This window comes from Carassius carassius, chromosome 20 (genome assembly GCF_963082965.1).
Source record: "Carassius carassius chromosome 20, fCarCar2.1, whole genome shotgun sequence".
Lineage (NCBI taxonomy): Eukaryota > Metazoa > Chordata > Actinopteri > Cypriniformes > Cyprinidae > Carassius > Carassius carassius.
The window spans coordinates 17,387,309-17,401,935 of record NC_081774.1 but is presented as its reverse complement, the minus strand read 5'-3'; the positions used below and the strand labels follow the sequence as shown (position 1 = coordinate 17,401,935).

The window sequence follows — 14,627 nt, the reverse complement described above, 5'->3', positions numbered from 1 at the left end:
AGCTTGAAAAGGCTGACTCACCTGATTTTTCATCTCTTCAGCGAAGCTCACGCATCGCTGGATCACGGAGGAAGCAAGCGCCGTCTGAGAAAGCACATCAGCAGGACGAGCCATTCTGAAGCTGCTGGCATCGCCGCCTTCCACTGCCGTTCCTGCTGCGCTATCCGGCGCATATATCCTTTCAATTCTGTTATAACCAATGTTTGCTGTTTGCTTCGCACCCTTCTTGCCACTTCCCGCCGAAACGGGTGTGGCCCAACCTATAAAAGGAGCTCGAAAAGGCTGACTCACCTGATTTATTTCATCGCCGAAGCGAACCAGAGTGAATCGTGCACACGGCAGAGAACGCAGTACTCGTTCGCTCTTCTAGAGAGAACCGAGGTTACGTTTAGTAACCGAGTACGTTCTCTTACGAGAGCTCTCTCGTACTGCGTCTTAGCTAAGACACTACGGGAACCCAATGTAAAACGCCGTGCGCGCAGGGATCACACACCAATAAACCTGAAGCAACGCCCAGGATTTACAGTGCACAGTCACCTGAGGGACTCACAGAGAGTCCAGGACAGAAAAGGGAAAAAGCCCTCCGTCCTATATCCAGTAGCATCCGTAGATGCGGCAATATGACATCACACAGCCGAGGCAAGGCCTGACCAATGTGGCAATGCGGGTCTTACGCAATACTGCCCATATAACAGTCGGCAGCGCATAGCGCTCGTGAACTCAGAATTCCCCTCAGGGCCCTGATTCGACTATACCGACAACAGCCTTGCTTGCAAGGCGGGGACCTCCAGGTTATAGAACCTGATAAATGTAGACGGCGAGGCCCAACCTGCCGCCATACATATATCCTGCAAGGAGATCCCAGTAGACCACGCCCACGATGAGGCGACGCCTCTTGTGGAGTGTGCTCTGACGCCCAATGGGCACTGAAGGCCCCTGGAAGCGTAAGCTAACGCTATGGCGTCAACTATCCATCTGGATAGAGTCTGTCTCGAAACAGCCATTCCCTTGGAACGTCCACCGAACGAGACAAACAGCTGCTCTGTCTGCCGAAAGGCAGCAGAGCGAGACACATAAGCTCTTAAAACCCTGACAGGGCAAAGAAGACTCGAGTCTCCATCCTCCCCTGACACCGGCAGGGCAGACAGGGCAATAACCTGAGCCCGAAACGGTGTGTTGAGTGATTTCGGCACATAACCGTGCCTAGGTTTGAGTATGACCCTTGAGTCATTGGGCCCAAACTCCAAGCACGACTGGCTCACCGAGAGCGCGTGCAAATCACCCACACGCTTCACAGAAGCGAGAGCCAACAAGAATACTGTCTTGAACGACAGATGCTGAAGGCTAACCGATTGGATAGGCTCAAAAGGGGGACCCTTCAAGGCCTCCAAAACCGCCGCGAGGTCCCACATAGGGACTGACGGAGTTCTGGGAAGATTCAGCCTCCTAGCTCCTCTGAGGAACCGGATGACTAAATCGTTCCTTCCTATTGACTGACCGGACGCCGTTTCAGAAAACGCCGCGATGGCCGCCACAAACTTTGAGCGTGGATGGGGCTCTGCCCTTATCCAACAGCTCCTGTAGGAAGGAGAGGACCTCCGTCACCTCACAATTAAGGGGTGAATAACCTCGAGCTGTGCACCAGCTGGAGAACACCGACCACTTCGAGGCATACAGACGTCGTTTCGACGGAGCTCTAGCCTGAGTGATGGTATTTAGCACTCCCACTGCGAGATCAGCGGGTAACCGTTGAGCGCCCACACATGGAGGGACCACAACTCCGGTTGAGGGTGCCAAATCGAGCCCCTGGCCTGCGAGAGGGGGTCCCTCCTCAATGGTACCGGCCACGGGGCGACATCTGCTAACTGCATCAAATCTGGGAACCATGGTTGGTTCTTCCAAAGAGGTGCTACAAGCAGTATTGAACATCTCGTTTCTCTCACCCGTTCTATCACCTGCGGAAGGAGGGAGACGGGAGGGAACGCATAAAGCGGGCAGCACGGCCATCTCCGTGACAGCGCGCTTTCGTTCTTGGAAAAGAACGCGAGGCAGTGATCGTTTTCGTGGGACGCAAAGAGGTCCACCTCCGCCATGCCAAATCTCTCCCACAACAGCCGGACTGTTTGCGGGTGTAGAGACCATTCGCCCGTAGGAACATTGCCTCTGGACAGCCTGTCTGGACCCAGATTCTGCAGTCCAGGCACATGCACTGCTCTCAGCGAGCACACGTTGCGCTGAGCCCAAACCAGGAGGCGTTCCATCAGCCTGCACAGGTTTCGGGACCCGAGACCCCCCTGACGATTTATGTAGGACACCACGGACATGTTGTCTGCACGGACTACGACGTGGTGATCCTTGATATGGGGACAAAAGCGCGTCAGCGCGTTCTCCACTGCCAGCATTTCCAGGCAGTTGATATGATGGAGCTTTTCCCGTTCTGACCATAGGCCAAAGGACAGTCTGCCTTCGAGCAGCGCTCCCCATCCCGAAGGTGGAGGCGTCCGTCGACACCATTTTCACACTCGGGGAAGTCCCCAGGCTTACACCTGATCGGTACCAGCCGTTCGCTGTCCAAGGTGCTAGAGCCGCAACACAGCTCTGATCGACCTTGAAATGCAGCCAGCCAGACGCCCACGCTCTGCGCGGCACCCGAGCCTTCAGCCAGAACTGCAGGGGGCGCATGCGGAGCAGGCCCAGCCGCAGAACCGGAGATGCTGAGGCCATGAGACCCAGCATCTTTTGACAGTGTTTGAGCGACACGGTCGCGCCGCAGCGGAAAGAACTCGCTGCGCGCTGAATGCCCATCGCGCGCTGTGGTGACAGCCGCGCCGTCATGGAACACGAGTTCAGAACTATACCCAGAAACAGGATCGTCTGACTGGGGTTCAGCGAACTCTTCGCCCAATTGACACTGAGGCCGAGCTTCTCGAGGTGATCGAGTAAAACGGCCCTGTGGTCCACGAGCTCCGCTCGTGATCGGGCCAGAACCAGCCAGTCGTCCAAATAATTCAGCACTCGTATGCCTCTGAGTCTGAGAGGAGCGAGCGCTGCATCCATGCACCTCGTAAACGTACGAGGAGTCACGGAGGACTGTAAACTGGTATGCCTGGCCCTCGAAGGCGAATCTCAAATATCGCCTGTGGTTTGACGCTATCTGTATTTGAAAATACGCATCCCTCAGATCTATTGACATGAACCAGTCCCCTCTGCGAATCTGCGCGAGGAGTTTCCTGGTCGTAAGCATTTTGAAACTGCGTTTCATCAATGCCTTGTTCAGCTGTCTTAGATCCAGTATGGGCCTGAGCCCCCCGTCTCTCTTGGGCACCAGAAAGTATCTGCTGTAAAGCCCCCCCCTCGCTTTGAGCTTGAGACACAGGCTCTACAGCCCCTTTGCTCAACAGTTTTGATATTTCGGCCCGAAGTATGTGTGCTACTTCTGTTTTGACCGTAGTTTCGACGCGCGCTGAAAAGCGCGGAGGGCGTCGAAAAAAACTGTAGCGAGTAGCCTCTCTTTATAAAGCCTAGCAACCAATCCAAAACCCCTGGAAGCGCTGACCATGCATCTGCATGAATGGCTAAGGGCTGGATGCGAAGTGCGCTCTGTTGACCGGGCAACAGCGGCGCTCGGGTGTGCTGCGCATTTGAGGCGGGGAGCGCGCTGATCACAGCGGGCAGATCGCTCCTCCTCGACCCCGTCCCGGCGCTTAACCGACTGGGGGTAGGCTGAGCAGGTCCCGTGGGACTCGATATGTCTGCGAGTAACTGTGGGCTGCATATGTGCACATTTACCACTTTCAACTCGCTGTCTGCCTGTGCAGAGCGTACGTGCACGGGCCGCGTTTTTACAGAAGCCACGCGCCGTATGTGACATAGTGTATGTGGGCACTGGGGAGTGGGCACGTTTACTATGCGGCGCGCTCGACCAATCTGTGTCGATCTTATGTGCGCGAGCCCTGTGTGCAGGGCTGTGCTTACATGTGGAGATGGGCACTGAGGAGTGGGCATCGTCACTGCATTTATAGCACCATCGGCCGTGGCCGGACGAGCGTGCACAGGTTTTTTTTTTTACAGAAACCACATGACGCGTGTGACATAGTAATTGTGGGCACTGAGGGGTGGGCACGCTTACTATGCAGTGTGCGCGATCGACTTGAGTCGCTTTTATGGGCGCAGGCCCTGTGTGCAGGGCTGTGCTTATATGTGGAGATGGGCACTGAGCAGTGGGCATCGTCACTACATTTATAGCACCATCGGCCGTGGCCGGGACACCTGAAATTACACCTTTTTCGGGAAATATCTGGGTAGCCGTGATAACGGTTTTCGTGTGCAGGCAAGTGGGCAACTGTACAGGCTTGCGCATTGCAAAAAACGCTGAAACAGTCACAATCTCTGGAACTGAAACAGCGGCGCGCTTAGGTGAGAGCCCGGCCACAGCGGAACTCGTACACCGGCGCTTCGATGAAGCAGCCATCGTGTGTAGTGCCGACGCAGCGTCATGCAGCATGCGTAGATGGCTTTCCTAGGATGGCTTCGGGGCTCCCGGCCTCACCGTAATCCTCTGCCGCGGGCCCCGCAGTGCGGGGCGACGGCCGGTAGAGCGAGAACGGGGGTCTCGAGCTGCGTTGCTGAAGCTGTTGTGATAACGGCTTTTGTGTGCAGGCAAGCGGGCAACTGTGCAGGCTTGCGCATTGCAGAAAACGCTGAGACAGTCACAATTCCTGGAACTGAAACAGCGGCACGCTTGGGTGAGAGCTCGGCCACAGCGGAACTCGTACACCTGCGCTTCGATGAAGCAGCCATCGTTAGTAGTGCCGACGCAGCGTCACACAGCAGGCTTTAGATGGCAACACCGCTTTTGCTGCCGTCCAGCAGAGGGCGGACAAAGGTGCGTCGCTATAGCCTGTTCCACCTGCGGAAGTGAGTGGTAGTTCCTGTTTTTAGCATCATCAGTGTGGAGAATGCTAGTGAGACAGACGAATGAGTTCGCGCTGAATATGGAGCGTTCCAAGCCTTCGCCACCTCTTCGTGAAGCTCAGGAAGAAATGAGGCAGGCTTTGAGAAGTACGCTCATCCGAAAGGGAAATACCATCCAGCCGGGAACGAGAGGGGGGGCGCTGGTGCAAACCACTCGCGGCCGAGACTCATCGCGGCCAACATCGCCCCGGCTCCTTCTCGATGTCAGCTCGTCTGCTGGGCTTCTGAGCAGAAGGCGCGAGATCTTTGGAGCTCGCCCAGCCCTCACTGCCCGAAGCTAGCAGAGAGCGCGTGTCCTCTTCCCCCGACGCGGCCCTGAGATCGACTTCCTCGGACGATGCGCCGGCAAACAGCGGGCGCTGCCCACCGGGAAGCGATGCAGGGGGGGCCAGTGAAGCAGGGCGAACCGGCGAGCTCGGTTGAGCTGAAGACGGTTCCGGAATCCGCTGGAAGCGATGCTTTTACGGCGCCTCAGCGCAGCGGAGAATGCAGGCTCAGAGAAAAAGGCCAGGCGAGTCCTCAGAGTCACCATGGCAACAGCTCGCAGTGGGGGCATCCACCGTCAGCGAGCGCTGCATGATCTTCACCCAGGCAGGAGACACAGATGACGTACCGGTCTCCCTCGCTGAGTGGGGCTCTGACGAGCCGCAGGAAGGCATCATAAAAAAGACGTGAGCTCTTTTACGAGTGTGTGTCGCAGGGCGAACACACACACACACATAAAGAACAGCTTGGATATAACAGAATTGAAAGGATATAGGCGCCGGATAGCGCAGCAGGAACGGCAGTGGAAGGCGGCGATGCCAGCAGCTTCAGAATGGCTCGTCCTGCTGATGTGCTTTCTCAGACGGCGCTTGCTTCCTCCGTGATCCAGCGATGCGTGAGCTTCGCTGAAGAGATGAAAAATCAGGTGAGTCAGCCTTTTCGAGCTCCTTTTATAGGTTGGGCCACACCCGTTTCGGCGGGAAGTGGCAAATTGGTCGGCGGGAAGTGGCTTATTGGTCTGATGTTGCATCAGCCCGCGCTCGATAGGCTGTGCAGTTGCCACAGAACAAGCCAATGAGCGAACGAGCCGTCTCGCCTATGGCTGTGTACTGCTGCAAATGCGCTTTACAAAAATACAAAATTAAGGATAATTTTTTGCTTCAGTATTTCGTGAAAAGAGACTTTTCCCGTAGCGTCTTAGCTAAGACGCAGTACGAGAGAGCTCTCGTAAGAGAACAAAAAAACTGCTAATCAAACCGTCTCTGATTGGCGGTTTTATTCATGTGCTCAACAAATACCGTGTTTGAGTGGTCATAGCGCTCAACGCTGCAAAAAAACAGTAAAAACAGTAAAAGGAAACCAGTAAAAGGAAATCGCTAAAGAAACTAGTGCATATCCAAACATAAAGCCGCAATCGACAAGTTTTGTTTCTTTTCTCATTTCACTAATAATGACAGCCATAATCGTTTTGGCTTAATTGTTTTGCATTGTTATGTTGAATTTGGAGGGCATTTTTGCCTCAGGCTCCCATTAATTTCCACTTATAGAGCAGTTTCTTTGTTCACCCTAAGGGTTAATAGTTAATTCTAGCAACGTTGCTATTTATAAAGTAATTAAAATGTTTGTCCATCTGTTCCCCTGCAGTCCATACATTAGTAAGAGTACGTGTAATCAAGAGTTAAACAAAACTCAGCTTCACGATAAAGAGATGGGGTGATAAAGAAAGAGCATCTCCATTTATCTGACACCTAGTTTTTGGTGTCAGACGTTGGCCTTTATTAAGATGTATATAGATTAACGAGTCCCTCTACTGGTTACTGTGGAATATAGCAAAAACTGAACAGGAAAAAAAAAGCTAGACATTTCCTATGAAAGTGTCAAAATATTAATTTTTTAGGTACAGGAATAGTTGAATAAGGTAATTAATAAATCATGCAAAATTCCAAAAACCCCCTTAATCACTCCAGAGAGTCACAGCTCTAAATTCTGGCACAAAAATCTTTATATAAATGTTCTAAAATCTTAAAAAATACATTTTACATACAATACATTTTATAGACCTTGTCATAAACAATTCCATAACATTGATACATTTCTTGGATTATGAATTGGGTAGGAAGCATGAAAAAGCTCAGCCTGAAAAGTCGGATAAAATACAATAATTGTCATTTTCAAATAACTCTAACAAGCATAAACGATCCAGACTTTGTCCCAGAAACAGTGCATCAGACACACACAGTTAATGGAAAGGACAATAAGCAGTGGACTGCAAAAGACCACAATCCCCTTGATTTACCACAACAAATAACTCCACAGAAAATAAATAAATAATGTGCAAAAACAATTTGGCTCATTAAAATACAACTTTAACATGAAATAAAAAATGTGCACTCAGAATCATTTGGGTATTAAAACAAACAAGAATTCACATTGTATTGGTCAAAGAGAATGGGGACAAAGAGTAGCTTATGCTGTGTTGTGATTTTGTTTCGATCAATGTTGCATTGTAACATCAAAGGACTGTGGTGCCACTTGGTGACAGACATTATCCCATGACTGACAGTGCCAGGCTAACTGCCCAAATTATTCCAGCATTCTGAAAATAGGAATGTTTCATTAGCAAAACTTTTCCATTTATCAAAATATAAAATGCAACAAATATGAAGCTGTATGCACCAATGACACCTAAAGGGACAACATTTCATATTTTTTTTACAACCTACTCAGTCACATTGCTACATAGGCTATGTCTACATTTGTTTTAAGATTTTATTTTAAGACCTACACCGTCTACATACCCTACATTAATATGAAAGACATCACTTCTAGAAGCTCCTCAGCACAACAACCTGATTCACAACTCACCACCGCCTGAACTGTAGAGATTCGTGTTCTGATTGGTTCCTCGCAGACGGTCAGGTGACAGTGTGCTCGCTGTTTCAGGGTTGGATTGGATTGGGTCACTAAACAGGGTTAGAGATCTCGTGAGTGAAAGACATTCATCTCTTCAGTATGGGTTAAATTAACCGTAGCAAGGCTACAAATTATATTCATAATGGATGAGCCAAACATACTGAGGCGGCGTGGTCTGCAGGTTAGTTTGCATGAGTGACAAAGACAGCAGTAGGCTATTTTTTATTTGGATTAAATAGAATATATCTCTATTAATTTAGCAACATAAATTAAATGTTTCATCAGAATCAGCTTGTTTTATTATATTTTTGTTAAGCGATCGTTGGATTTTTGAAACCTTGTCGCATCCGTTTGTTTGTATACACTGAATCGTATAAATGTGGTGTGTTGGAAATAAAGGGTTTTTGGGTTACATACTTTGTAATTATGCAATATAACATTAACTGAATATAGGTTTTTATATAGACGACATTACAAAAAAAACAACAGCTGTTGATTTTATGCGCGTTTCAGTGAAGTCGACGCGTTTCACCAGCAGTTGCCATGGTGATTACGGCATTTGTTATGCTCTGATCTGTTTATGATGGAAAGACTCGGCTTTGCTTATTTTTGCGCTAACGTTACCCTCCCGATGAAATACTTTTTATAATCTGTCTAAATGGATTTATTCCTCTAAAGATGTTATTGTGTCTGAAAACCAGTGTGACAGTAAAATGTAGAGAAGGCGGGAGAGTGAATGAATCAAAACATATTTTAAGAATTTAATTTAAGTTATTTAAGCTATTCGTCTAAAATTGTGATATTTGCCTGTTACAAATGAACAATTCAGAACTCTTTAGTTCACCCCTAAACTGTGTAAATTTATGTCAAGTGGTAAATATAATACAAAATTGTAAATGTCTGTACGTGTGTGTAACTTAACTACTGAACCATATTTTGAGCTAAACTTGACAAAATCTCCCATCATCATTTTAAGGAAGTTCTCATTTGTGAAAACTGTATAAAATAAATAGTTATTTTGCAGAAAGTGTAGAAAGATTGCTGGGTTTTAAGATTATGTGGGTTAGGTTAAAGTATTTAAACTAGCTTAATATAAAAACAAGAAGTCTCTGCAATGTCCCCATCATAGCTAAGTATATTTGTGTGTGTGTGTGTGTGTGTGTGTGTGTTTGTGTATCACAAATCTGGGTCTATTTTTTGCTTGTTTTTATGGATGTATTTGTAACCTTTGCTGTCTGTTCAGCATTGTATATTCATTACCATGAATTAATCAAAATTACATTCATTATCACTAATGAATGAAGATAGCATTAGAAGCCAGATATGGAAGTATACGTTCTTTCCTCATGTAAAGTATAAATACATTACACTGTAACACAGAATCTACTGTCAGGAGGATGTTGGATGGATGGATGGATGGATGTTGGTCATGTGTGATTGTAGTTAATTCTTGTTGTGAATGGGCTGTCCACACAGCCTGTAGAGGTAAACCTGAATATCTGACTCTTCTGCTTCATCATCCACAACTGCATGTATGTAAGTGTGTGAACGTGAAACAGAACATATTGACACAAAGGTTGTGGGTTTTCACTTGTGCTGTCAAATGATTAATCGCGATTAATTGCATCCAATATAAAAGGTTTAGTTTACATAATATATGTATGTATGCTGTGTATATTTATTATGTATATATAAATACACACATGCATGTATATTTCAGAAAAATATGTTATGTTTATATATTAAATATACACTGAACAAAATTATAAACGCAACACTTTTGTTTTTAAACAACTCTTAAGATCTAAGACTTTTTCTATGTACACAAAATGCCTATTTCTCTCAAATATTGTTCACAAATCTGTCTAAATCTGTGTTAGTGAGCACTTCTCCTTTGCAGAGATAATCCATCCTCCTCACAGGTGTGGCATATCAAGATGCTGATTAGACAGCATGATTATTGGACAGGTGTGCCTTAGGCTGGCCACAATAAAAGGCCACTCTAAAATGTGAAGTTTTACTGTACTGGGGGGTCTGAAAACCAGTCAGTATCTAACGTGACCACCATTTGCCTCACGCAGTGCAACACATCTCCTTTGCATAGAATTGATCAGGTTGTTGATCAGGTTGTTGATTGTGGAATGTTGGTCCACTCCTCTTCAATGACTCTGCGGAGTTGCTGGATATTTGCAGGAACTGGAACACACTGTCGTATACGCTGATCCAGAGCATCCCAAACATGCTCAATGGGTGATATGTCCGGTGAGTATACTGGCCATGCAAGAACTGGGATTCTTTCAGCTTCCAGGAATTATGTACAGATCCTTGCAACATTGGACCGTGCATCATCATGCTGCAACTTAAGGTGATGGTCGTGGATGAATGGCACAACAATGGTCCTCAGGATCTCGTCACGGTATCTCTGTGCGTTCAAAATGCCATCAATAAAATGAACCTGTTTTAGTTGACTATATCATAACCCCAGCGCCACCATGGGCACTCGATCAACAACGTTGAGATCAGCAATCCGCTCACCCACACGACGCCATACACACTGTCTGCCATCTGCCCTGTACAATGAAAACCGGGATTCATCCGTGAAGAGAAGACCTCTCCAAAGTGCCAGACGCCATCGAATGTGAGCATATACTCACTCAAGTCAATTACGCCGCGAACTGCAGTCAGGTCAAGACCCTGATGAGGATGATGAGCATGCAGATGAGCTTCCCTGAGATGGTTTCTGACAGTTTGTGCAGAAATTCTTTGGTTATGCCAACCAATTGTTGCAGCAGCTGTCCAGGTGGCTGGTCTCAGATGATCTTGGAGGTGAAGATGCTAGATGTGGAGGTCCTGGGCTGGTATGGTTACACATGATCTGCAGTTGTGAGAATGGTTAGATGTACTGCCAAATTCTCTAAAACACATTTGGAGACGGCTTATGGTAGAGAAAAGAACATTCAATTCACGGGCAACAGCTCTGGTGGACATTCCTGCAGTGAGCATGCCAATTGCACGCTCCCTCAAAACTTGCGACATCTGTGGCGTTATGCTGTGTGATAAAACTGCACATTTTAGAGTGGCCTTTTATTGTGGCCAGCCTAAGGCACACCTGTCCAACAATCATGCTGTCTAATCAGCATCTTGATATGCCACACCTGTGAGGAGGATGGATTATCTCTGCAAACAAGAAGTGCTCACTAACACAGATTTAGACAGATTTGTGAACAATATTTGAGAGAAATAGGCATTTTGTGTACATAGAAAAAGTCTTAGATCTTTATGTTCAGCTCATGAAAAATGGTGGCAAAAACAAAAGTGTTGCGTTTATAATTTTGTTCAGTGTATTTATTTATAGTATAAATTATATGAATATAAAATATAGACTTGTAAATATTTTCAAAATATATGCATGCATTGGTGTGTATTTATATACATAATGAATGTACCTACTCGCATCTCAGCTTGTCTAACAGACATTTCTTGCTGGATGAAGGACCATCACCTTCAACTCAACCTTGCCAAGACAGAACTGCATGTGGTTCCAGCAAACCCATCGTTTCATCACAATTTCACCATCAAGTTAGGCACATCAACCATAACTGCTTCAAAAACAGCCAGAAACCTTGGAATTATGATTGATGATCAGCTGACTTTCTCAGACCACATTGCTAAAACGGTCCGGTCCTGCAGATTTGCTTTATTCAACATCAAGAAAATCAAGCCCTTTCTTTTGGAACATGCTGCACAACTCCTCGTTCAAGCTCTTGTTCTGTTCAGGCTCGACTATTGCAATGCTCTCTTGGCAGGTTTTCCAGCCAGTTCTATCAAACCTTTACAATTAATTCAGAATGCGGTAGCAAGATTAATTTTTAATGAGCCAAAAAGAATACACTTCACACCTCTGTTTATCAATTTGCACTGGCTTCCAATAGCTGCTCGCATAAAATTCAAGGCATTGATGTTTGCCTACAAAACCATGGCTCTGCACCCATTTCCCTAAATGTATTACTTTAAACTTTGTATTACTCTAACAAAAGATATATATATACAAAAAAAAGCCAGTGCTCTTCTGGGCTTTACTTTGGCAAAAACCAAGTACTGTGAAGTATATAAAGAAATACAGTTGCTTTTTTAAAAGCACTTCTTTTAGAAAGAGTAGCTTCTTTCTTAATAAAGAGCATCCTTGAGGAAAAGTTAGGCGCAGAACGGGTGGAGACTAAACAAGACAACCTTTGTAATTGGTCATCTACAAGACACTGATTCAAAGCGACAAAGTACACTACATTGACAGTGCCCTTGGAACACGACAGCATAGTAAAAGCCAAAGCGGGCCCTGGTAAAATAAAATTAGCTTGCACAAACATCTCCAGCTTCTGAGGGCTGGAATATATATCTAAAAGCCAAAAGGTATAAGCAGTGTCCATAAGGCTGAGCTTTTGATCTTAGTCACGTATTGATTAATGTAATATATATTCCTCCATACCAAATGATTTTATGGAAATGGTTTTGCTTTTGGCTTGAGCATTATTTTTAATGGAGCTAAAGAAGATAGCAAGGGGATGACATATGTGTGTCTCCACATAAGCACTTAAGCTTTTCTACTAAGCTTATATGTGAATCTTTTAGGAGTTTTAAGGAAATACACTCCAGCCCTGCAACTAATGAAGTATTCATTTAGCCTCATATTTCCTGATGATTTTTCTGATGTCCATCCAAATATTCTGTGGCCAAAAAGGGACAATGAGACATTGAAAAGCTTCAGTTTTGAGGACTGGCTAGGAACTTGGCCATTACACAGGAATGTTGTGAGTTTATAGCATAATTAGATTATGATAATTATGAATTAGGACCTTAAAGCTTTATAAGCATTAAATCAAGTCAGTGATAAAACTAGATCCCGAAATACGAAACCTATACAAGATTTGCTGTTTTCATTAGCTGTGTAACATTATGTTGACTACAGTTTAGTTTGAGTGTGTTAAACTGAAACAAACCTTGCATCTTCCTCAGTATGAGCTCTAGTGAACTGGAAGATTTGTTTCTGGTTCAGAACTAGGTTTTAAAGAATTGAAAGCAATGTCACAAAGATAAGTATGGACTACACGTCTATAAAATTCAATATTTGACTATTGTTGTGTGAGTATGATCATGGCATAATTTCCCCGGCTTATTTGATTCTCTTGAAATCAAAGACCCCTCTTACTCATGCTTTTTATTTTCATGCAATATTAAATGTAAAATTTGTGGATCCATTAAAACACACTTTGATACGCATGACTTCAGTTATTTAAATTAACTCAGTCTTTATTACTTTCCAGAAGGAACTGAGCCTTCCACGCAGAGGAAATATGTGAGTAGGCTTCTTAGTCTAATATCATTTTTTGTCACTGCATGTCATTTTTAGCCTCCATCTACTTTCCATTATACTTTCATTCATTTTAATTCACTTTTGACAATTTTAGTATTTGTTGTATTAATATTCAAAAAATCAAAAAGTCTGCATTGAATAATTTAAATTAATTAAAAAAGTATGCATGCAAAGCAAATGAAATTCATGTTTGCCTAACTAATAGATATCATAATTTAAAAAACAGGTTATATCAAAAACGCTTGACAGTTTTAATATTTATATTTAAATTCATTTTCTATTAATATACATATTCAAAATACATGAAGTATTTTTAAGTTTTAAGCGTTATAATAAATAATTTGTCAGAAGAAAGAAAACTATAACAATACATGAGTTAATTATTTATCTGTCTGCAATAGATATATGTAATAATCTAATATCTGTCTAATATCTATGCCTACTGGGTTTTTTTTATTTTTTTTTTGTAATATGAAATTTTTAAATCTATCGGTATTTCTTCCATTATTTAACAATGTTTTAAGATGTTTAATATTAATATTTACATCCATACAGTATTCACTGGTATTGGGACATTAATTAATGAAAATTTGTCTTAAAGCCACGTCAGAAGAGGGATTCTGAAAGGTTTTTATTTTTTAAAGTTTTGACATGATCTTCAACACTTATCTATTACACACGCTTACCAGTATGGGACACTCTATGCATGCTAAGTTAAAGGAGGCGGGTTTAGTCGCCCGGCATGGTGACGTTCAAACCCCACAATGACCCCTTCTTTCGGTCAGACTCTATGATAACTTCCTCCACCCCGCGCACCCGCTTTTCTTTTACTGTTGGACTAAACTTACAATCGTTACAGTGGTGTGTATACCTTTAAACCTGGGAGCAGCATCCGTTTAGCGCTGTCAGGGCTAGAGTATAACCAGACGATGGTATTTTCCAAACCAACGAGGCAATGTGTCACTTGTGAGAAAAAAACGCGATGATGGCATCGCGCTGCTGTACTTAAGGCGCTTTCTGTCTACTCCCTGTCGTGTCGTAACGTTTCTGCATGCAATGGAGTCTGTGTCTATATGGAGTTCGCCTGGGAATTACATTAGACTTCACTGCTTTAATTCGTCGCAATGCTGCGGTGTATCATCGATGAGGATTTGTTAACCGCGGGGACAACGAAGACGAGCAGAGCACACCGACATCATGTCTGATCGGAATTACTGGACGGTGTGTCCAAGTTATAAAAGCCAGTTCGTTTCTGGAGGTTTAGTCAAACGGCCCAAGAGGTAACGACGAGTTTAAGCATGATACTGTATGTTTTAGTTGTGATTGATTATTGGTCCGCCAAACTTGCTCTAACTTGGAAAATCCCACAGGCGCAACCGCGAGAAAT

The 14,627-nt window shown here is 44.8% G+C and overlaps 1 protein-coding gene across 3 annotated transcripts in view; it reads left to right on the top strand.

The window, feature by feature from the left end:
- The first annotated feature begins 7,885 nt into the window (after positions 1-7,885).
- The window catches only part of mast3a (microtubule associated serine/threonine kinase 3a), a 32,054-nt gene continuing 25,312 nt past the window's right edge, over positions 7,886-14,627 (top strand). For 2 of the 3 annotated variants that reach the window (XM_059501940.1, XM_059501939.1), the window contains exon 1: positions 14,026-14,520. In XM_059501940.1, coding sequence (XP_059357923.1) covers positions 14,438-14,520 — 83 coding nt within the window. In that variant the 5' untranslated portion in view covers positions 14,026-14,437. Of the gene's footprint in view, positions 8,054-13,190; positions 13,223-14,025; positions 14,521-14,627 lie in introns of those variants that run through there. The other variant, XM_059501941.1, reaches the window with a different exon arrangement.